General features: G+C 42.1%; 1 protein-coding gene and 1 long non-coding RNA gene across 8 annotated transcripts in view; one reads left to right on the top strand and one right to left on the bottom strand.

Annotated features, from left to right (window-relative positions):
- Nucleotides 1-22889, bottom strand: part of LOC125886628 (regulator of G-protein signaling 12-like) — a 66125-nt gene that overhangs the window by 41334 nt on the left and 1902 nt on the right. For 4 of the 7 annotated variants that reach the window (XM_049572964.1, XM_049572968.1, XM_049572970.1 and 1 more), the window contains exons 2-5: nucleotides 19328-20645; nucleotides 18751-18990; nucleotides 17060-18040; nucleotides 11282-11401 (exon numbers count right to left, since the gene is read on the bottom strand). In XM_049572964.1, the coding sequence (XP_049428921.1) occupies nucleotides 11282-11401; nucleotides 17060-18040; nucleotides 18751-18990; nucleotides 19328-20407 (2421 nt within the window). In that variant the 5' untranslated portion in view covers nucleotides 20408-20645. Of the gene's footprint in view, nucleotides 1-11281; nucleotides 11402-17059; nucleotides 18041-18750; nucleotides 18991-19327; nucleotides 22887-22889 lie in introns of those variants that run through there. The other 3 variants (XM_049572967.1, XM_049572965.1, XM_049572966.1) reach the window with 3 other exon arrangements.
- On the top strand, nucleotides 270-17256 carry LOC125886631 (uncharacterized). Its single transcript, XR_007449057.1, has 3 exons — nucleotides 270-351; nucleotides 11257-11439; nucleotides 17122-17256. It is a non-coding gene; the product is annotated as an uncharacterized LOC125886631 (long non-coding RNA).

Below are 22889 nucleotides of genomic sequence, written 5' to 3'. Positions count from 1 at the left end.
GCTGCTGCCGGCTGCAGCACTCTCTCTAAATACTGGAACAGTTACTAAAGTTGTTGCCTCCATTAGTCACTTGGACAGAAAAACATCGGAAAATAGGGAGCAGGTTAAAAAATAAAGGACTTCCACGTTAACATGATTTGTAAAAACTGTGATTTACAGTAGCTGCCGGTGCATGAGTCCCAAACACCGCAAAATTATGCAAAAAGTAAAGAGGATCTTGAAAATTATGATGACTCATGTCAAACAGGAAAACTGCACCAGGAAAGAGGAACAAGTAGACCTTCGCCAACACACTGCTTGAAAGACAGGATAACTTGATCAACAGCTACGACAAAGTACAGCTTCAAACTGGTAAGCCTTCCCTCTTATTTTGTCTACACTTTGTATCTGCGAGTCAATTCAGTACCCAGTCCTGCAAATGACTTATCACATGACGCCGCTTGATTGTGCTGATGTGGTAAACTGCATCCATCTGGCACTTGATGAAGATAAAAAGAAACACTTGTGTTTGTGTGAAACTGGAGCAACAAATGATGTGACTCCTGGCCTCCTGAGGTGTTTCATGTACAGGAACAGTGTTGATTCTGTCTCATCATCTGATTTTCCCTCCCTAACACACTCTGCTCCCAGGGGATATCACGAGGAACACACACACACACACACACACACCCTCAGACAGTGAGAAAGCACACACAAAGAAAAAGAAATGTGTGCACAGGTTTTTATCTTTGAGCATCTGATTTTTCACTTCTTTTTGCGTATGTGAATGAGTTTTTTTATGTCCCCGTGTGTGTGTGTGTGTGTGTGTGTGTGTGTGTGTGTGTGTGTGTGTGTGTGTGTGTGGGTCAGAGGGCTTGCAGGCCGCTCTTTTCTCACAGCTGTGTTTAGTGAAATACTGTTCTGTGCTGCTTTCCACCAGAGTGTCAAAACCCCCTCCCTCAAAACTACATACGTGTCTATACACATACACATTCACACACACACACACACACACACACACACACACACACACACACTCATACACAACTACTGGCCTATTATAATACATAAATACAATACTTTGGGTACCACAACCTCATTGCATAATATATATACTAGCAGTTACAAATCTACACATTTAGTGTAACAGATAAGAAAGTAAGTATTTATGGACAAACGTGGCATGGTCATATTTCAAAAGGAAATCACATTACAACACATTAGACAAAAATCTTCAAAATAATTCTCCTTTGGAACAAACACAAATACACTTACACTCTACAGTAAAACTGATCCAATGGACTGCACCAAAGAATCAACAGGTTTCCCTTTAACTCAACAGAGCCAATAAGACCTTGATGATTGGCCTGTACAGATCACATGATCTGTCATTCCAGAGATAGGGCCTAGCAACTAAAGTTTCAGAGCATTTAAGTCATCTTAAGCCATATAAATATGTGTTAAAGGATTAGCATGAATTGACAGCTCCACCAGAACCACAGGAATAGAGAACAGTGACATAAAACAGTTGGAGGAGGTGTACACATGTAAAGCTTTAATATCTACAGTTTGTTTTCATTCAAGCTGACAAGAAATCCATTTGTAATATTTCTTCGAGTAATGTCATCTCCTCCAGCACAGTCACGATTGTGTAACACAGCCTGCATGCTATATGTGACAGAAGCAAGGGAGTCATCACTGGGATCAAATATAGGATGCTGCATCAAACACAGGGAGAGCTAACACACACACAAATTCCCACAGACGTGCACACACGGCTCGTTTACTCACTGGATCAGCGGTGGTTTCAGAATCAACGCTCAAAGTTTGCTGCTCCATGAAGGAAGAGACAAGTAATCCTCAGCGCTGCACGTGAGAGCTTCCTTCAGTACACATTGTTATCAGCTGTTGAATGTGTGTGTGTGTGTGTGTGTGTGTGTGCGCGCAGAGAGACGAAGCGGCAAAGCTTGATGGCTTTCAAATGTCCAAACCGCTACAGAATGTCGCTGTCACCAGATTCCCCTTCCCTCTCTTGCTCTTTCTCTCTCTCTCTGTCATCCCCCCTCCTCTTCCACCTCCTCCCTCTCTATCATCTCCCTCGCCCTGCCTCTCCGCTCTCCCCCTCCCCTTCCTCTGCTTTTCCACCCACCCTCGTATAATTTCTATTCCACCCACACTGCTGTGGGCTGAGAGACACCCGCATACACACACTCAGACAAATGCGGAGGCACGGCTGCAGAGGGAGACCCCTTGCCATTAAGGAACACACACACCCACACATAGAATCAGCGCTGAGTTGAATGTGTTACCCTCAGTGCTCTTCTGTCATCTGCTTAGTATGCCCCGTGCATGTCTGGAGCACGCAGAGTAAACTGACATTCATGATGGGTGGAGAGGGGGAGCAAAAGAGGCAAAACACAGAGAAATGAGTGCACTGATCGTTCAGTGATGATTTATGGTGGAGGAGTGAGAGCAGACAGATACTTTGAGAAAACAGGGAGATCATCCTGTTGACAGCAAGGATTGATACCTGTAGAAATGATTAGGCTGTGTACAAGTGAACGAAGGAGTGGCTAAATTCCTCAACATGCCTTGACACACAGTGGAGGTACTCACCCTAATACTCCCCCCTCCCACACAGACACACACACCCACACCCACACACACACCTCCTGCCTGTCCTCCTCTCGGCTCAGGGGTGAGGACAGCGGGTGAAGCACCACCTCATTCACACTCAGCCCTGAGAAATAACCAAGAGAGCAGTTAACAGACAGGAGGCGACCGCATTCAATGTCAACCTGTTTTCCACAATATGGCTCATCTGACTGTCACTCTGACACAGCTTTGGAAAATGTTTTGAAGTACTCTCAAAAGATATTCAGGTTTTGTTTTCACATTATAATCTACTGTCACTTGGAGTTCTGGACAACTACAGACAAAGTTCATGAATGCCTCTATTTCACTTACTCCATTCCACGCTTATTGTGAACCACGAGTCTATCCCAGCACTAAATTATACTAGTTTTCGACTGATATAGGCTGTATGTAAAAGTATATTAGACACGATATAAAAGTTTGGTAGAACATATTTCTATGTTGTTTTAAAGGGGAACTGCACCAATTTTACACATAAAAATCAGTTAATTCGTCATAGTTAGTGCAACTCAGATTGTAAAATGGCTGTTTAATACCTTATGTGGCTACAGAGGGACCTTTCTTGAAGTTCTTGGACCTTGCATTTTCAAGTGGTATTATTCTTGGCATTGTTGTCGCAAAGACAACTAGATCCGTTTTCCTCAGGGCCTTGGGACTACCAACAACACAGGACACACTGCATTTTTGTTTACTCCAGTTGTTCCACCATCCACCATTTCCACTACTGGGCACAGTAACTGCAAAAAACTTGCGCTGATACTCTTTGCTAACTGGGGACAGCTATAAATAGCTACCAAGGATAACAAAAGTGCTATCCTCTCCTTGTTTTGGTTGTGAATTGGTTGACGAACTTCTTTGTGCCATAAATCGAAACCAGTTGGCAGACAGAGATGCATAGTGAAAGCGTGGCTTGTAGGGAACCAATCTAAGCACCACTGGTGTCATTATTCTATAGCCATTACACTGTGCAATCAACATTTACTTAAAAATTATAAGTTTAGTTTTTCCCATACAGTACATCCATTTATTTGTGGAAGCCTGCCACAATTAAAACATCTGCTGCCACATTTTGATTTTCTATTTTGGAGCTGAACCATTCCTAGGTGCGCTGTGCTGTTCTGTTATTCATTGCATCATTCATTAGTGAACCCCAGCCCCCGCCATACATGGAGTTTAAGTCAGTGGGTAACACCGAAGTTGGATACAAAAACTTGTGTATTTCCACTTTAAGTCCGAGAAAATAACGCTGATAATGTCATTACCTCTAATGCACAAAATTCTATCAGATTTAATCAGAGCTTTCAATCGTAGCTCATAGATTTCCACATCAGAGAGCTTACTGAGCAACTGAGCCAATAGATGAATCATAAAGAATACCTTTGCAATTTTCAATCCTGCTCAGTACTAACATGCCCTTATGTACATTAAAACAACACTGTCATTGCTTTAATAATTCCCTCTTGTCCATACTGGCCATGAAAAGATCCCCGCCCTAATGTTATTCTAGTGAGAGTGATGGGGGACACATTCCTTGTTCTATGCAAAAATAAATTCACAAGTATACCAAAGTTAACATGGGGCTACACAGTCACCGTGCGTCGAATCAAGTGGGTATCTTTCAAAGTTACAGTCTTTTGACACTTTGCCTCCCCTGCAGCTCAAAAAGGAAACACTGTCAGTGGAAGTAGAAGAGGGAAATCTGCACTATGAGCATGACTTTGGATGACACCCAAGTTTCATATTTGCTTCAGCTGAACGTTAGAATGCATTTTTGCGCAGAATGAGGACTGTGGATTTTCTCCCCCATCACTTAGTATTAATCTGTTTAAAGCCAGTAGAGGCAGGAGGAACAATTACAGCCTTTCAATGTACATACTGGCATGTGAGTACTGTATTAAGATAGAAAAAATGAAAGATACCCCTAAAAACCCCTGTTTGTCTCAGCAAAAACAATATTTTCTTGCCCCTTCTAACATAATAATGATGGGAGCTGTGGGAAAAAAATATCCAACCTTCTCAGTTGCGAGTTCCCACCGTCTCCCATGAAAAAGACATTTGTCACAGTGGAGAAGAAGCCAACATTAGGGCTCAAGTCAATTAGCTTCTGAAAAGTCACACACCCAGCATGTGTGGGTAATGTTACACCCAGAAAAAACATAAAAATAAAAAGAACATTTGCAGCGAGAGAAAGTGCAGAGGTGGCTGAAGAGGTGAAATCTTTCATTTTGGTTAAATATTAAGGTCAGTCCTGGGTAGAGAGGATTTCATAATTTTCTTATTATAATCTTACTATATAATGACAAAAACTCTGTCTGTCTGTCTGTCTGTCTGTGGGTGTGGCTGTCCCACATTTTACTCCTCACTGACTTGGTCAATCCATGTGAAATTTGGCACAGTGGTAGAGGGTCATGGGGGGATGCGAATGAAGCAATATTACATCAATTGGCCAAAGGGGGGCGCTAGAGCAGCTGATTGAAATTGCAAACTTTGAGTGGGCATATCCCATGCCCCATATGTCGTAGAGACATGAAACTTCGCACAGAGATGCCTCTCCTTATGAGGAACAAATTTGCCTCAAGAACCCCTAACTTCCGGTTATGTAGATTTTCTGCCATTTTGAATTTTTTGAGAAACTCTTAAAATCGATCTCTTCCTAGGAAGTTTGACCGATCTGCATGAAACTGGGTGAACATAATCTAGGGAGCAATATCTAAAGTTCCCTCTTGGCAAAAGTTGGAAAACTTACTAAAACTGAGCTTCTATAAGGCAATGAATATTGCGACGGGCGTGGCTCATCACATAAAGGTGTATAACATCTCAAGGGTTTCATTGATCACCACGCAACTTTGTAGGCATATGACCACACATAATCTGAGGGGACCCCTCCATTATTGACCCCATCAAACAAAGTGGGGGCGCTAGAGAGCTAATTTCTTATCTAGGCCTAACCGCCATATCGATTTTTACTAAACTTGGTAGATATGTAGAACAGGACACTCAAGGTGACTGGAGAAATTTAACTCTAATTGGCAACTGGGTGGCGCTGTAACAAGAGAAAAATGCTGAAAAATGGCTAAAATGTGACCGATCGCTGTGGCTCCCCCTGTGGACCAATGTTGTTGTTTTTTCTAATTTTTGGTATGACTAAGTCATGGTATGGTATGCTGTACATAATCACGGAAAGTGTCAGTCAGTCATTCTGTCAGTCATTCTACCAGTGCGCCCCACTTTTAATACAACATATGAACACTTTAACTATCTGCCTTTCAACATGCTACCTCAACTGCTAATGTACAGTTTTAGCCCACTAACTATCCCACTATTGACAATGGTACTACTGTACTTTCAATAAAACAATCGCACTATCAAATTCACAAAAACTCTGTCTGAATACATTGCTCTTAATGGTTTCAGTTGACTATTTAATCTGCAATTTCCTATCACCTGCATCCCAAACACACACCATGTGAAACTGTACGTGGGCAACTGTGCACTCAATGGGTACGGACTAGTAAGGACTAAAACCTATAATTTAAAAGATTTCAGTTTTAACTGATTTGGCAACACCTGTGGTCACAGATGATAATTGCAAGTACTTTTTAAAAAGGACAGGCCAGACATTGTTTAAAATGACACATATTGACCACAGGGGGCAGCATACCTGACTTCATATTCTGTCAGAAATGCAACAAAGGTTTACGGCAAGCCCCCAAGAAGTGCACCTGACTTGAACGCTAATGCGAGACCGTGAAAGAGATGTCTGTAAATCGGTGGATACAACCCTTGTGAAATAATCATCTTACTATCAGGATTAAATCCATTCGGACGATAAGAGCTGTGCAATTAAATCATTTTATCCACATTCATGTTAGCGGAGGGCTAGGTCTGCTAGCTGCTTAGTCGGCAGAAGACTCTAGTGTAGCTGCTCTATGGGCTCAACAATGCAGAAGATCCAAGTAATTTTACACCTGGGAAGTCAAACTTTTTTGGCTTCATGCACCACTGAGCAACTTTTATAGGAATGAAAAGGGTCCTGCCCCCAACGCTGTATCCAGTTCTCTTTATACATCCACAATTAGCGGCGCAATCAAAAAACCTGTAGGCTGAATGGATTCCACCTATCACATTGTTTTAGTCATCCAAAGCAGAAATAATGAACCTATGATGGAATGTCTTTCATAATACTTGAAATGTGGCTTTTGCCTTCCACATCACATCTAGTAGATGCGTCATTTCCTGTCAATCACATGTGGGCATGTGGGTACACAGTTCCCACGTGGGGAATGCGGTGTCCACCACCAACAATAAAAACTACTGTCTAGAGAGGCAATTACAGCCTGCAAATACGTCGAATAGCTTTTGTGGTTAAAATACTGGCAATAAATAGTATCAAAATGGGGTTTGTTACAATTCACATGTTGAGGATTAAACTTACAAACCTTGCATTGCTTTTTTGCTTAAGCTTTTGTTAATGTCAAACTTTGAGCCACCGCATTAACAGTCAAAAATGATTTGACCTTGTGAGTGTTTGGCGATGACGTCCAATAAGATTATAACTAACCAAGATATCATATTAGTCTAATCTTAAAATAAGTGTGTGTAGGCTTTTCTCCTGCACTACTTCAACTCTTCTTATATATTACAGTAATTGTGTAATCAGGTATTGGCACTGAGCTGAACTTTAGCACTAATTCTTTAACCACCTCAGCAGTGTGCCTGCTCAGACTGCTTTTTATGTGTGGACAGCCTATACGTGGCTACAGTCAACCTGTCTTGCTCAGTTACGAAGCAGCAAGTGGATGCCCAGACACACATATGGAAAACACTGCCTGCACCGGTAAAATATCTTCTTTGGCATTGTCTGTCCCAACCGGCACTTGAGCTCCACTGGAAGAGAAATTTCATCTTCCTCCACTTATCATTAGGTTGCAGCTCTTGGATGAAACAGCAGCAATCAGTCTTGCAATCAGCCTGTACATTGTTTGGCATTTGAATGATTATCTCTGCCTGTTTACATTTGTCAGTCCTATTTAGTAAATATCTTCCACAGGTGGCACACACAATCACCTTGCTCTTCAGATTTCAACCTTTGAGGACCACTTGAGAATGGTTTTTGTGTGTGCGGGTCCTTTGAAATGGTGAATTTTGTTGGCTGAATGTGAGGCTTTTTCTTAATCTTGTTGATGGTGTGATATAAAACCTAATTTCAAAAGTTGTCCAGGTATTTGTTTAACAGTGTCCCTTAGCCTGCACACATACACACCACTGGAAAATGATGTGGCTGAGAAGTTTATCAGACAACTGAAATCCAGACACACACAGCCAGAGGAGAGCGTATGCCCTGACTTCCTTCCCCTTACTGCTGTCATAAGACATTGTCTGTTTGTTTGTTTGTTTGTTTGTGGGTATGTTTGTGTGTGTCTGAGTGTAAAATGGTTAAGCTCTACAATCAGGCCGATCACAAGACAAGCTGCACGCCTCAAGCTCTGGCAGACATGCACACATACATGCAGTACAGCACGCACGCACGCACACACACACACACACACACACACACACACACATGCACACTCACACTTCAACTGCAGCATGATGTCTGAAAGCTGCTGGTGAAGCTTCGATAGCACAGCTAACAAGATGGCTGAGAACTGTGCGTGTACATGTATGTCTGTGTGTGTTTCCGTGCAATTATAGTGCAATCATGTTCGTGTGCACTGGTGTGTTTGTGTGGGACCGACTTAGGGGTGCAATTTGTTTGTGTATATGCGTGCACGGCTCTTCATGTATATGTGTGTGAGCATGGGTGCGCGTCTATATACTCTATGCTTTTGTGGTGAGGCCTCACTAACGAGGGGAATGTCAGCTTGTTGCTCATCAGAGCTCATTAGAAGTGCAGGCTAACACTTCGAACCCCATTACCCCCCACCACCATCACCACACGAACACACACACATGCATACACACACCAATCTCTCTCTCTTCCCCCCTCTCACAACACAAAGCCCTCTCTGTTTGTGGACATTACCGCATAAGCAGCTAGAGAAAAAGGCCTAACGACCGGAAGAAAAAGGTAGAATAGAGTGGGGGTGGAGGATCGGGGGGGAGGGATGATGAGGAGAAAGAGGAGAGAAACCCTGCCATGGGATGGTTTGGCAATGACACAGAGAAAGATCTACCCCTGTATGAAACACACACAATGGAGGGCAATTCAAGTGTCTGGAAAAATGCCCTGGTGCTTCCGATTTTACCACCTGGTGATGAATCATTTTTGTAATTATCGTTGTGATAAAAAGAAAATGAATATGATTATATGAAAGACAGGTTGTGAAATATGTTTGTAGGGGGGTCTTAAGTGTCTAGTTAACATTTGGACTGACAGTAAAACATGGATATTAGCAGAGTGCAACCTCTTCTTCATAACATCATGAACAGAAAGTAATTATAGTTTGTTAATTATAGTTGGCAATGATGGGAATTTGTGGGCAGAAAAGCTAATTTGAGGTACCAAGTAATCTGCAAATTGATTTTGCCTTTGAGGAAATTGACTCAGTCGGAAGACTTCTCATAAAAACTATACACAGCCAAATTAAATGTAATTAAAATAGTTTTGGGCTAGGGATGTTAATTTAGAACTTTGTTTTGTAAACGACAGCCAATAGCCAACCCTAGTGAACCAATCATTAACCGTTGCCCGACAGTGGGGAGGAGCTGAGCATGACTCTTTTTTTTAACTCATTAAAACGTATAAAATCTTATTTCATTTTAGAGCTGCAGGCAGCGTAATGCTTCGTTCAGTGCTCCATTCCCCCTGTGCTCTCTCTCTGATTATTATAACATTACTGCTGCGGGAGTGTGAGCTCCATTAAGATTGGCATTGACCCTGGGTTCCAACCAGAAACCCTCTTGCTGTGAGGCAACAGAGCTAAGTGTTAGCATCACACAGCTACCATTATCTAACAGGTCAAGCCGTTTCAGTGTTGGTGTGAGTTTGTTAGGGGCGTTAAACTGCTCTGTGTTGAATGTTAGCTGCTGCTGTATTAACTCATGCTAAATGGGCAACATTGTACTGACCATTCTGTGTAGCAGAAGCAACAGAATGTTTGCTGGTCTTTCCCACCAGTGAAGAGGATTGACATTTGTATCCAATAAGGAGGATAGTCTCTTGTATAGGTGTTCTCCTCTGCCTCTTCGTCATTAGCTTGTTGAGGGGTGCTGTAATGTCAGTCTTCTCCCTACAGCAACACCATGGCATTGAACTGGTGGTGTCATATGACTCCAGCCTGGGCAGCGGCAGACGTTGCTGTCTCATTATCTCACCCTGCAGCACCAGTGTACTATCCTTGATTCTTATTTTTAACTGTTTATCTGATAGTATTGGTCAAAATTTTTGGTACTTAACAGTTAAGAATAAACATCCCTATTTTGGGCCTATTAATTTAAGACACAACATCTCCAGTTTGAATCCAGCCAGGGACTTTTGTGGCATGTAATTGCCAGCTTCACTCCCTTTCTCACCATACTTCCTGTCTCTCTCTGCTGTGTTGTCCAATAAAGGAAAAATGCCAAAAATGTATATTCCAGAAAAAAAAAAAAAAATCACTACTGAAGCAACAGTGTGGGATGTGCTTATCCACCCCCTGGGCGCCTCAGTAGCCACTAAACGCCGGAAACATTTAGCTTCCTTCTGATCTCTATCTTAAGACCAAAACTGCTGTTATGAATTGTGCTCACAGACAGCAGGACTCTGTTTTGGTCTTGCCAACATTCACACAGACACAAGCATGATGAGAATAACACTATGTTCCACTTTAGTTGAACTTGAATGTGCACTATTGTTCTGTAGCCAGTTAGGCAACTGTTATCTCACTTCATGATAAAAAGATGACAAATATAGCTGCTAGAAATGCAATTCCATATATATTCATCTTAAACACAATTAAAATGAGTATAACCTTGAGCAAACCTAAGCTTTGTCTCAAGGCTTTTGACAGTGGTAACCATGATAGCAGTGTATTGTTCCTAAAATCTACTACAGCCGCAGCTGCATACTTCCTCTTTATATGTTGTACAGTAGTACTAAATAGGCATATTGTTATTGCAAAACACATGTTTCTCAAATGACTGGATAATAGGTCATTTCTTGCAGCTAAAAAGAAGGCGTAAGTAGGATTCTTGCTACAGCGTGGCCATACTGCACCCTGTCAGCTTAATATGCTATACTTCCACACCTACATGTATGGTTGCAGATATCAAACTGAGACCCTAATGTTGAGAAATTCTTTCCTATCAAAGCTGTACGCCAGCCTCCGTCCAAATCCATAAATACCAGGCTGTATACGTCTGTTGGCTCTTGCTGTATCCTGGCCTGGCTCTGTCTGCGATTGTGTGTATGTTGCCACGGTGATGCCAGAAGATTCCTTGATATGTGAGGATGTATGATGTGCATGAGGTGCTATTATTAGAGATGGATGGTGCACGTGTGGCTCAAATGTGACTGCAACAAAGTGGTCAGACTGAGCTTGAACGCTACAGTAACACTCAATACTTTGTTGGACGATGGAAGAACAGTGTGTGTGTGTGTGTGTGTGTGTGTGTGTGTGTGTGTATGTGTGTGTGTGTTAGTATGTGTGCATGCAAATTCTCCTACCTCCAGGTCATCCAGAGAGCGGGCCAGGCTGAGACGTTTGGAGCGTCCAAAGGAGCGTCTGGCTGAGGAGCGCTGGGGGAGAGGAGGGAAGCCCATGGTGAGACCACGGAACCGACCACCCTGAGGAGAGAAAATATACACAGGTTCAGTACATGCAGGTGAGGGGGGGGGCAGTAGCCTACGAGTCAGGGAAAGAAATTGGCCAACAGCAAAGGAGAAGTTGTTACGGGAAGCTGAATAAACAGCAAACAATGCTCATTTGACTTTCACATACATACAGAGACAATAGAATGCTGGTATTGTTTGACTGGAGAAGTTTTGATATTACTTGGTATTGGGTTATTTCGGTTGATACCTTTACAGTATTGAGTACCCATACCCAGCCCTATCCCTCTCCCTATCTCTCTTCATACTTTCTGTCACTCTTAACTGGTGAAATCCCACGAAAATAAACAAATTTACATAAGAATTAGAGCAATAAATCGTCCGATATTGGCTTATGGCAGATATACTGGTACAGCATATGTAAATGTAAATGTAAATGTAAATGACAGATTTCAGCATAGCAGAGATATGTTTGGGGTTAAAAGTGTCTCCATTGGATAGTTTGTTCACCAGACAGTACTGACATGTTTTATTTTCACACTGTAAAATGTCCCTTTCAGTAGATATCCTGGTCACAGTTCTTAAAAAAATATATTTATATGATACTATCTTGGGCAAAAATGTTTTTTCATATAGAAAAGAAAATGAATAACAAGTGAAATATCATATCGAATATCAATACTGGTATAAGTATCAACCTTAAACATCCTAAAATATTAAATAAAAAAAACATGCACAGTAAACATCTACTCATCTTATCTAACATATCCATATTCAATTATATTTTCATTATGAGTGCTTTTAAACTTTAGTGTTTACACTGTTGGAGGATTGTGGACAGTAGCCAAGGTTTTTGTGTGGGTGTTAATAATGCTGTCGTGCATCTCTGTCATGTAATGTCAATTTACCCATACGGGTGTTATATTAAAAACCCATGGGATAATAACATTAGAATTTCTAAACCGTAGTGATCAAAACAATTATCCGATACAGATTTTGACAGGTAAATTAACAGCCTGACCGGTGCCCGTTTGTGTGTGCTTTTGGTCCGACAGGTGTTTTAGATAATTGAATGTCTGTCAGTTAAATAAAGACTCGACATACCATGTGGACAGCTTTACATGGAAGCTTACATGAAGACATTTGCTCAGCTTTGCCTGAAGCTTCCTCTCTTACACGTGCATGGGTTTCTTCTTTTTTCCACTTAAATGTTAAATACCACATGTTATGCGCAAGCATGTACAGTCCTGTGATTTTTGCCTGCGGTACCAGATAGTACTTTAGTTCACCCCTCAACCACAGCCAGAGCACATAGACATACACACACACAGATGGGAGGGACAGGATGGCACTTGTGGAGCTGTATCTGAGAAAGTGGTATGTTGTGCTCTTGAATTGTATTGCGTAGGGTTAATTACTGTGTACATGTAATGTACTTCCACTTAATAATTATTGTAGACAAAAGCAAGATGACATAACAATTGTGGTGGAAACCAACTAAGCTAAAACTGGCCAGCTGTTACATGATGCTGAAAGTCAGTCTCTCCAGGATTTTGCTGGTATTTTTTGGAATTGTTGCAGTCTAAAATGCAGCTTTTTAAAAAGAAAACTGCAATTCATGAGCTCATGAAAGAAATCATTGGGTCATCAAAATTTACTGTGCAAAGCCATCTGACTTTGATGTAACCACACTAAGAAGTACTGTACATTTGGGGATTTTAACATGGGTGTCTATAGGGATTAACTCACTTTTAGAGCTAGCCTCAAGTGGCCATTAGAGGAACTGCAGTTTTTGGCACTTCTATTTTTCAGCCCTGGAGGTTGCTGCTTGGTGGAAACCAACTAACTGGAACAAAGGTAAAACCGGCCAGCTGTTACATGATGCTATAAACGGCTGCCTGAAATGAGTACATGAGAAAATTAGCCACTGGGTCATCAAGATTTATTGTCCAAAGCCATCTGACTATGATGTAACCACGCGGAGAAGTGCTGTAAACCCGAGAGGAGTCTACAATTAGCCTTTTAACTGTTCTTCTTTGGAGAACAACAGAAATATGCCGCTTCTTGCTCTCTTCTTCTCACCAACGACACTTTGTCAATCTCCTTATACTTCAGTTGAGAGTGAATATCAACGGACCCCAGCTAACTAATTAGTAATTAATCCATGCTGGCAGGCTCCAGAGGCCAAACTGTGACACATGTTGAATCTGACTGGCTGATTAGGAGCAGGTCTTGTCAGCATTTCATTAGGAAATGACCAGTGGTGTTGCCTGGATACTGAGGCAACCCTACGTCTGTGTGTGTACGTGTATGTGTATGTGTGTGTGAGTGTCTGATAACGCAGATCTGAACACTCGATTACACATGTGGATACACACATGCACACATGACCTCAGTTTAACGTTGTCAGTTGAAAATAAGTCTTCTATGTAATGGAAACAAAGCAGTAAGTGAACAAAAGGTTTTTTTATAAGTGAATATTTGGATTGAAAAGAAAATTATACCGTGTTGATCTTAGTCAGGGGTTGTTCTGCTCTGGGTGTGGCTGCACAAGGGCTTTTACACGCTCAGGGAAACATCCGAAAGACTATGTTTTAGTGGAAAACTCACAGCTTTTATCTGTGCTGATGATCATGTCCCCTGGTCTCCCTCCCACACATACACGCGCACACATACACACACACACACACACACACACACACACTATCACTGTCACATAAAAGAGGCATCTTTCCTGTTTACAACAACACAGCTGTCAACATAAAAACCCAAACTCACAACACTTCTTCCTCTTAAAAACAACAACTGCTCCAGTGTAACGGGCTTAATTGTACCAAAGTCTTACAAGCACAACTGACATAACTGAACAGTTATCTTTTTGATTCTACAATAAATGAAAAAATCATATCAATCACAGTATCACGTTTTAAGAGTCAGGATTCAATTGCCTGTTTGTGTCTGTATTTAGTGTATTCTGACTTTAATTCCATAATGAGGCACTCAAAGTTCAGATTTCTATCATGTAAGTAAATCAAAGACATGCGTTCTGTGGTCAGATGAACTTCAGCTACCAAGAGACTTTCAAAATAGATGTATAGCTTTTTTAAAAATAAAAATCTAAATTAGTTTCCCATGGTCTGTGATTAGAGTGCAGGGGGCTTATGGAGGTTTAGATGGTAAAACAGTGCCACCATGTGGCCAAGACTTAGGAATACGTTAAGGAAAATTGTGTATACATCTAATGCGAACATATATCAATCCAACTTAATTAGATCAAAATATAATGTATAAAATGTACATTATTTAATCATGTTTAGCAAAGCAGTCAGATAAAATCTCTTTGGGAAGAGGATACAAAGGCAACAGAAAAGATTATTTCAAAACAAGAGTCCAACTGACCCTAGATTTTTTATTTCATGGCTTTACCTGAAAGACAATAAGTATGCCAAAAGTGAACAATGATAGGTATGTGTCTCCTGCACTCCAAAATATTTATCACAATATTTTAGAAAAAGACTAATAATACAAGTGTTGCACATTGGGTTAGAAAAATGCCAATAGCTTTCCCTTTAGAAATAATGTACACACAAAAAGAGAAACAGGTTATGTTTAAAAGACTGCTTTTGTAAAATATGCAGACTTTTCAAATGATGAAGAGAAAGACTGAGTACTCTGTAACAGAGACCTGCGATAAGGCTATTCAGAACTAAATTTTTGTGACGATAATAAAATAATTTTACGTTCAACGTGCTTTTTAGGTACAAAAAATGGCTTTGTGTCTGATAAGATGATTATTTGTGTTTTGTGTTTGTGCCTCAGTGTGTGTTTTGGTTGACAAGGCACCCATTGATTTTTTACTGTATACATACGTACACATGTCTGTATGAAGAAAATTCAATGTTTGGAAAAAAATACATTTAGGATGCATAAGACACTGTATTACATGTATGCAATAATTAATAATTTAGTTCTAATACTTACGGTATAATACCATAGGGCTGGCTGACATGGAAAAAATCATTTTTGACCAAATATTTCAATATCAATATTGCGAAAATATTGTAGGGTTGACTATTGGTACTTTGACAAAATATTTACACAAGATTTTAATGAAAAATCATCAGTAATGGGGATATAATGACTAAGTGGGTTAAGGCAACAACTACAACAGTCTGGTAAGTTCAGAAAATTACACAATTTTACAGTAATGCAGCCTCTAAAACCAGGAAAAGACAACACTTACGATGATGTCCAATAAAGACAATATCTAGTCTCACGTCACAATATCTGTACAAAATCGCCATATAATACAGTTTTACTTACAGGAGACAGAAGGCTATATCAATACAGCAAAGCTACATTTGTCACAGCAGAGTCAGCATTTTATTTTGACTACCACTATACGTGGCTTACCATGAAAGTCACAGCCTCTGAAGTTAGCTGTCTCCAGTCAGAAGACATTGTTCAACCTTCCTGTCACTTTCAGCCGCTACCGTAGCCCTGGGCATGTAAACACTTCCTCCAATTGTCTCCTGGGGGTCTCTGGGACCCTGTCCACCATGCGTTTACTCAGGGAAGCACCAGTCTCCTCCACAATCAAGTAAAAAAAGACTCTATCCCCAGTATCTGTTTGGATATTTACATGTTGATGATGTTACTGTTCTCTAAATACTTCTGTAGATTCAGACGGGCTGTAGAAAGATTAATGCAGAAGGAATCCAGTCAGGCTGGATATATCTTTCACTCTTTGTCTGCATCTGTTCCTCTCTATTGTTGGGAAACAAACAGCCAATAATGTGCTGTATCTCAATGCAAAAGGAAGTTTCTTCTAACAAAATAATGCAGCCAGTGTATTCAAATGTAAATTAGTTTTCACTTACTGTTTGTCATATTACTAATGTAACAATGTGGTTGAAATGTCTTTAATAAATCATATATAAGCAAATAAATGCTTTAACTAAATCAAACAAACTCTATGCAAATACATTTACTTCATTAACACCAGTGTAAAGCCTGGTCTGCTGTTGAGTCTCATTACGGTGGGAAACAGGTGGTTTTCAGGTGAAGGCAGATGCCGGCCTGGTGCATAATACATGATCTGATACTGGAGCAGTGGGGATAAATAACTTATCAATCCACTTGTACTAAGTCTGGGGAGAGAGCCAACCACGGTGCTGGCATTATTTGACACACTATAGGGATGTTTGGTGGGGTGAACAAGGTTCAACCCAACTTTTAAAACAACCAAAAAGTTTTACATGTGAGAAAGAGACAGACTTTACTCAGGGACTGAATGAGTTAAATGCTGGGCCCTTAAAAAGAGAGGGTGAGAATGCGATGGAGAGCAGTGGGATGAACGCAGATGGATTTATAGCCTCAATAAACTGTGGTCTTGGACACACTCTAGTCAGAGTAAATTTCCACAGCAGGGGCATGTGATGGGGGATGCTACCTGCTGCCCGGGCTTCTCATCTCATGGTCAGTTTTAACACAACTCTTCCAAAAGCCCACAGCCCACAAACTGGCACAGCATAACACACGACTGAATGCAGGATTGTAGAAAGACTGACCATCTACTGGGCTGAAAATATTTAATAAAAATGAATAAAATACATGTCGGCATGATAATTAAGGCTATTACTAATTAGATTAATAACTTTATCAAAGACATACCTTTTTCTCTCCCTCCTTTACATTCCCTCGTTTCTTCTCTCTTTCACCTCTCTCTGCCCCAGCTCTCTCCCTGTCTCCACCAAACAGCTTCTTAGCCCACTCATCTTTGTGAGCAGCCAGCCGGTGGGTGTGGGGATGTGCAGGAGGAGGAGGCTGGCTCCCTCCAGGTGGTGGCAGGTGGTCCCCGGGGGCCAGTGGAGCCCGGTAGCGGTCGGCCGGGATCTTATTCATGGGTGGGGGCAGGGTGCTGCAGTTGGCTGATGACCATCCGTCGGTGGATTCGGCGTAGGACTCCTGATCGCTGCTCAGGCCCTGGAGATGGCTGTGGTGGTGCTGCTGACGCCAGTCTCTCAGCACATGGACTGGTAGCCACCGCTGCGGCTCCACCCCTGCTCCCACTCCTCCGCCCCCTCTCTTTTCTCCTCCCCCCACAGCTCCTCCCCGCTTTCCCGGTGAGTAGTGGTGTGGGTGGACCCCTCGAGAGTGCCTGCCAGGGACATCGGGGTGAGCCAAGGGGAGAGGGTGAGGGAGGTCAGCCAGGTGTGGATCATGACGGTAGTGGCCATTTCGCAGAGCTGGTGGAGGAGGAGGAGGTGGGTGAGGGGCCGCAGCTCCTAGGGTGGGGCTCCAGGCCTGCTGGGATGAGGGTGGACTGTCCCAGTGGCGTGGCCCAGAGATGTGGTTGTGGTTAGGAGGACCTCCGAGGTCTACTAAAAGCACTCTGTTGCTCTTCTCCTCTGGTAAAAAGTTGCCGATCCCGCTGTCACTGTTGCTGCTGGTGCTGTGGTTCTGCTGGGCGTCATTGTCTGGATCGTGGAAGGCCCGAGCCCGGACCCCCTCAATGTTGTCCCCCATGTCCCGGTAGAGGACGGAGACAAACTGGAGGAGAGGCTGAGAACTGGGTGGGAATTCCAGGCAGCCTCCTGTGTCAGGGTCAGGTGTGCACTCAAAGCCAAACCTCCTCGCTACACCTAAATGAACCTTCGGAAACAACAATCACCCTGAGTGTCAGTCGACAAGTAGACATTTTTTACGCTAATTATCTTTTTTTCTCAATGATAAAATTGCATACAAAAAGTCAGAACTTTTTTTCTGTGATTATTTTTCATCTTAAAAGGATTTTTTAAGTGGGATTGCATGAGGCACTTATACATAGTCAGTGTATTACCCACAGTAGATGGCAGTCAACACGCCCCCAGTTTGGAGAAGCAGGCAGGAGTGCCGACACAGAAGCTCAGCAAGATACTGCTGTGAAAAGGGGCAGCAGCAAAACATATTTTTTTAATACAGCAAATGGGGGTAGACTTTTCTATAAGAAGGCTGCTGCTGCACCTTTCCAAAGCAGTATGCCACCTGACATCTACTGTGGTTAACACACTGACCATAGACAAGTACATCATAAAAACCTGCTTCAAAAAATCGAAACTATTCCTTTAAAGAGCACCTAGCAGAGCACTAATTCAGCACCTGGCTGCTGCATTTTTTATGTTTGGAAGTCCTATCTGTTGCTGACAAAACAGTGGAAAATAAAACATCCAATACTTAGTAATTTTACAATTAAATTGGAATAACTTATGCATGTACGTAAAAACAAAATAACTCAGTTGATGTTGTGATAAAATCCAGTTATCTCCTTCAATGTGTGACTTGTAACCCCTTATTGTATCTCATCACTGTCTCTCTATTCACACCTGGTGGTGACAGAGGTCTGGGTCCACAATGAAGACGTGACAGGAAGTCCTCAGACTGCCCTCTTCATCTCGTCCGTTGCCGAAGTGAAAATCGTCGTGGTCGTCAGTGGCCTGCATCGTGACCAGTCCGAAGAATCGACGGTCATCGGGGCAGCAGGCGCTGAAGGCTAGTTTTTCTGCAGGATAGGTGGCCAGAACCTGACCTCTGTCACTGCACAGACGCACACTGTCATGCATCACCTGGCAAGATATAGTTAACACATGTTACAATTTGATACAGGGGAGGATAATGAGACAATCATAGTTACCAGACATCTTAACGATCACAGACAGACGCCCCACTGTGTTTATACCAATGAAACAAAGTAATGTTGTTGATTATTTTCTTGAATAGTGTATGCAGTATAATCAAATCTTGTCTTGCTTATTTGAGGCCTTGTGCTCAACAAGACAAAGTTTAGAGGTTTTTAAGCTTACTGCAGTCAAGGGTACACTAGTGTTGTTTTTTTTACTACATTCAAAATATATAGCTAATAAGTTATTATCATATGATGGCTGACAAAACATTCAATCGCACCTTCATCAAGACCAGTGAATGGATCTTCTGCTCGGCCCGGAGGCGTCTCATGCTGCATCTGATGGCTTGCAGGCTGTCACTCTCTAAGCTCGTCCCTATGGAGGCCAGCTCAATGGAGCCCAGATAGCCAACAATCATGCCCACATTGAGGATGCCCTCGCTGGGCTCTAGGCCCAAGTCGCCACCATCTCCTACATCCAAGTCTTGCTCTTCGTGGTGCTGAAGGTGGAGATGACGGAAGTCTACGTCCAGGAAGACTGAGTCATCATTTAGAACTTGGGCCATCTCCTCCTCAGAGAGCAGGTTGGGGTTGCTCTGTGAACGCGAGGGGTTCCGATATGGAGGGAACTCTGGATCGGACAGCGGGCGTGGCTTTGATGATGAGCTGGCCCCAGGTCTCTCCTTCTCTGAGCTGCTGGAGGACTGGCTGGAGTTCTCAAAAATCATGTTAAAAATTCCTCCGGACTGCAGCTCTGCCACAACCTTCTCTGCCCTGTTGATGCCCAGCTGCTTAGAATCCATTTTGGGTTTGTACCACCCCCCACGAGCCCCGCAGCCTGACCTGCTGTTATTGTTGTTATTTACACCGTTGTCATAAAAACCATCCAGCTCATCATCACTAGAGCATGAGTCCATGTACGATGCTGCCATTGTGTTACTGCTATGATGACGACTTCCAGCACTGCGTTGGTGGTGGTGATGGTGCCGCCTGTGGCGCTCTCCTTCAGCAATGACTAGTTTCAAGACACCAGAGCAGCGTCCTATCAGTTTGACCACATCTTCATGCGATGCCTTGGAGACATTGATGTCATTGACAGAGAGGATGTGGTCTCCTGAACGCAAACCTACATAGTCTGCAGGGCTCCCTTTCAGGATGCAGCTGAGGACACACGGACTTTGGCCTGACAGCGTAAAGCCATACCCTGTTCTCCCTCTTGCCACCTCCACAGCCCGGATGCGACCCTGCTGGATGGAGGAGGATGGCAGAGGCTGGGGCAGTCCACTTCCACCACAAGGGCGTCTTTTGGATGATGCATCCACTTGCCTGAACATTGTGCCAGGGAACGTCCTCTTGTCCATTGATTCAGTATGTATCAGTTAGTCATTATACATCCCTTGGCTCTGCTCAGGCAGGAACGCAGGGCATCTTCAACTGTCTTCTTGTCACACCGCTCTGCTGGCAAGCTGCTACGAAAAAATGAGTCGCGGTTCTAAATGCAGCAGAGGGGTGAAAGTTTATCCTCAGTACTGGCACAGCCTTGTTACTGTAGCATTCCCATCCTGGTGTCACTCTCTCCCAATTCAGAGGCTCAGTTACCTGCAGCACAACAGAAAAGAAGCCAGTCAGTCATGAGAACCTTTCAGAAGACAAGTAAGTTTCAAGATTTACACTCATGTCCCAAGTCAAGACTGAAAAGTCCAGAGTCAAGTCCCAAGTCCTAAACTTTGAATTTCAAAAGAGTAATAACATGTTAAACTTTTAAATAACTATGAGTGCTTTTAAAATGTGTGCTTATTTGTTCAAACAACCTTGTTGGAAGTTGTTGCATATGTCTGCAATTCTTTTTTGATGACCACCATGTAGTTTTTTGTACACAAACAACATAATCTTTGGCATAATTTTTTCCAACTGGCATTCAGTAATGTAACATTAGTTCTTAATGGTTCTCTCCTGCAACTTGACTGGATGCTGTCAGATTGGCTCAAGCAATGTGGATCTGGGGAATTACAATTTTGATTTGCCTGAACACGTGTCCAGTCAGAAAATAATTTTCAAAATAGTTCACAGACAAAAGGTTGCTGGAAAAATGAAGATTTTTGTTTGCAAAATGCTCTGACACTCATAAAGCATTGGAAACTTGTAACAAAACTTATTTTATAAATGGACTGCTGATTGAAGAGTTGTGCAAAGGAGTTTCAAATAGGTGCATTGGAAATTCATAATCATGCAAATAATTTTTATCAACTGTGAATAGATGTTTGCCTTTTGTTCAACACAGTTTATCCAGTAGTTTTTGGTCTTTCTGGTATTAACTTTTATGAAAAGGGTGTGAACAATGTGTGACACTGATGAAAAACTGTTCACACATATACAAGAGAAGACTTGTGCTGTACTAAGAAAACAAAGTCATGACGAAGATCAAGTGGATCCCAGTTTCAGTTATCATGTCTTAACAATGGAGAGAAACTAAGTGTCAGCTTGCTGGGAATTAATAGTCTAAGTCAAATCAGGAAATAATAAGGAACTGAGTTTTTTTATGGCTCACTTTTTAATACTTTTCAGTCTTTGGGTTTGGGGTAAGGTATCAAGTATTTTTAAGTAACAAGGCTCAAGTCTAAGTGAAGTCAAGAGTCATTGCTTTTAAAGCTGAAGTCAAGTTGCAAGTCTCTCTTGATTTTGTCAAGTCTAAAGTCACCAAACTTGTGCTAAGTCCACATTTCATGAACCTTTTCTCTCCTTAACATGCTTTACTGTTTCAACCAAAGTTTACTGGATAATTCTACTCCACATAGTACATAGGTAACTATAGTTATAAAATCATGCACAATATCAAGGCATTATACTGTCATTAATGCCAATATTGAGAGTTAATAACACGTGTTAAGAGGAAGGCACCAGACACAGACACACCTGTGCAGGGTGGAGTCACAGCAGCTCTGTCCAATGGGAGATACCTTTCACACCTGACAGGCATGCAGGTAAAATTAATTAGACCCAGCCTTCAACAAGTGAAACTTTGGGGTAACTTTTAACGTTGCTTATAGCTTACTATCAACACGGACTGAGGCTTTCGTTCGAGTTTAAAACCATTTGTCCGCAAATAGTCTAACACATTCGGTACTGAACTGTAAAGAAACTATTACCGTTAGCTGAGATTAGCTGACGCGTTACCGTTAGCTTGGTTAGCGGTACATGCTAGTAAAGTTACGTTAGCTCAAGTTGTAACGCTTGCTTTGTAAAGAAATTAAAAAACATGTGTTTGACAGTTAATACTCAGAAGTGCATGCTTTCTCTGTTAACTTCGCAAAGTTACAAATGTAAAAAGTTTCTTGCCGTTACTTGCTGTTCAAAAGTGCACACACCCGTGCTTAAACGTTAGTCCCGCCCCCCGATTTCCAGGTCTTTGGAATGTCGGTCTGTAACTATGGCAACGGCGGTGTACACAGACTTCTACATCCTGTCATTGGTTTCCCGAGTTGTCAGTCAGGCGGCGGACAGTTATGTGGATAAATTGACAAAAGTTAGTTTGAGAAATCACAAATAAAAGTATCAACAGTCGCCTGTTCCACAGGTGTCAAAAGTCAGCATCTCAAGAGCGGCCCTCCATGTCTGCTACTGTAATTAATTTTTTGGGAATATTATTAAAAAGCAGGACCCAAGTATGTATTTGTAGTTCACCCTCACGTAGCGAGACAGCAAACGACAACAGCTGGCCACAATACGTCTGAGTTGTAAAGCAGGGATAGCTAAGTAAAAGGTGGATGCAGGTCTTCTTTTTTTTATGTTCCGACAAAGATGTTGGGTGTCGCGGGTTCACTCAGCGGGAGGTTAAAAAAGACA

This window comes from Epinephelus fuscoguttatus, linkage group LG3, assembly GCF_011397635.1.
Source record: "Epinephelus fuscoguttatus linkage group LG3, E.fuscoguttatus.final_Chr_v1".
In the NCBI taxonomy this organism is placed as follows: domain Eukaryota; kingdom Metazoa; phylum Chordata; class Actinopteri; order Perciformes; family Serranidae; genus Epinephelus; species Epinephelus fuscoguttatus.
The sequence above is the reverse complement of the archived record's forward strand: the minus strand, read 5'-3'. Positions and strand labels throughout refer to the sequence as shown.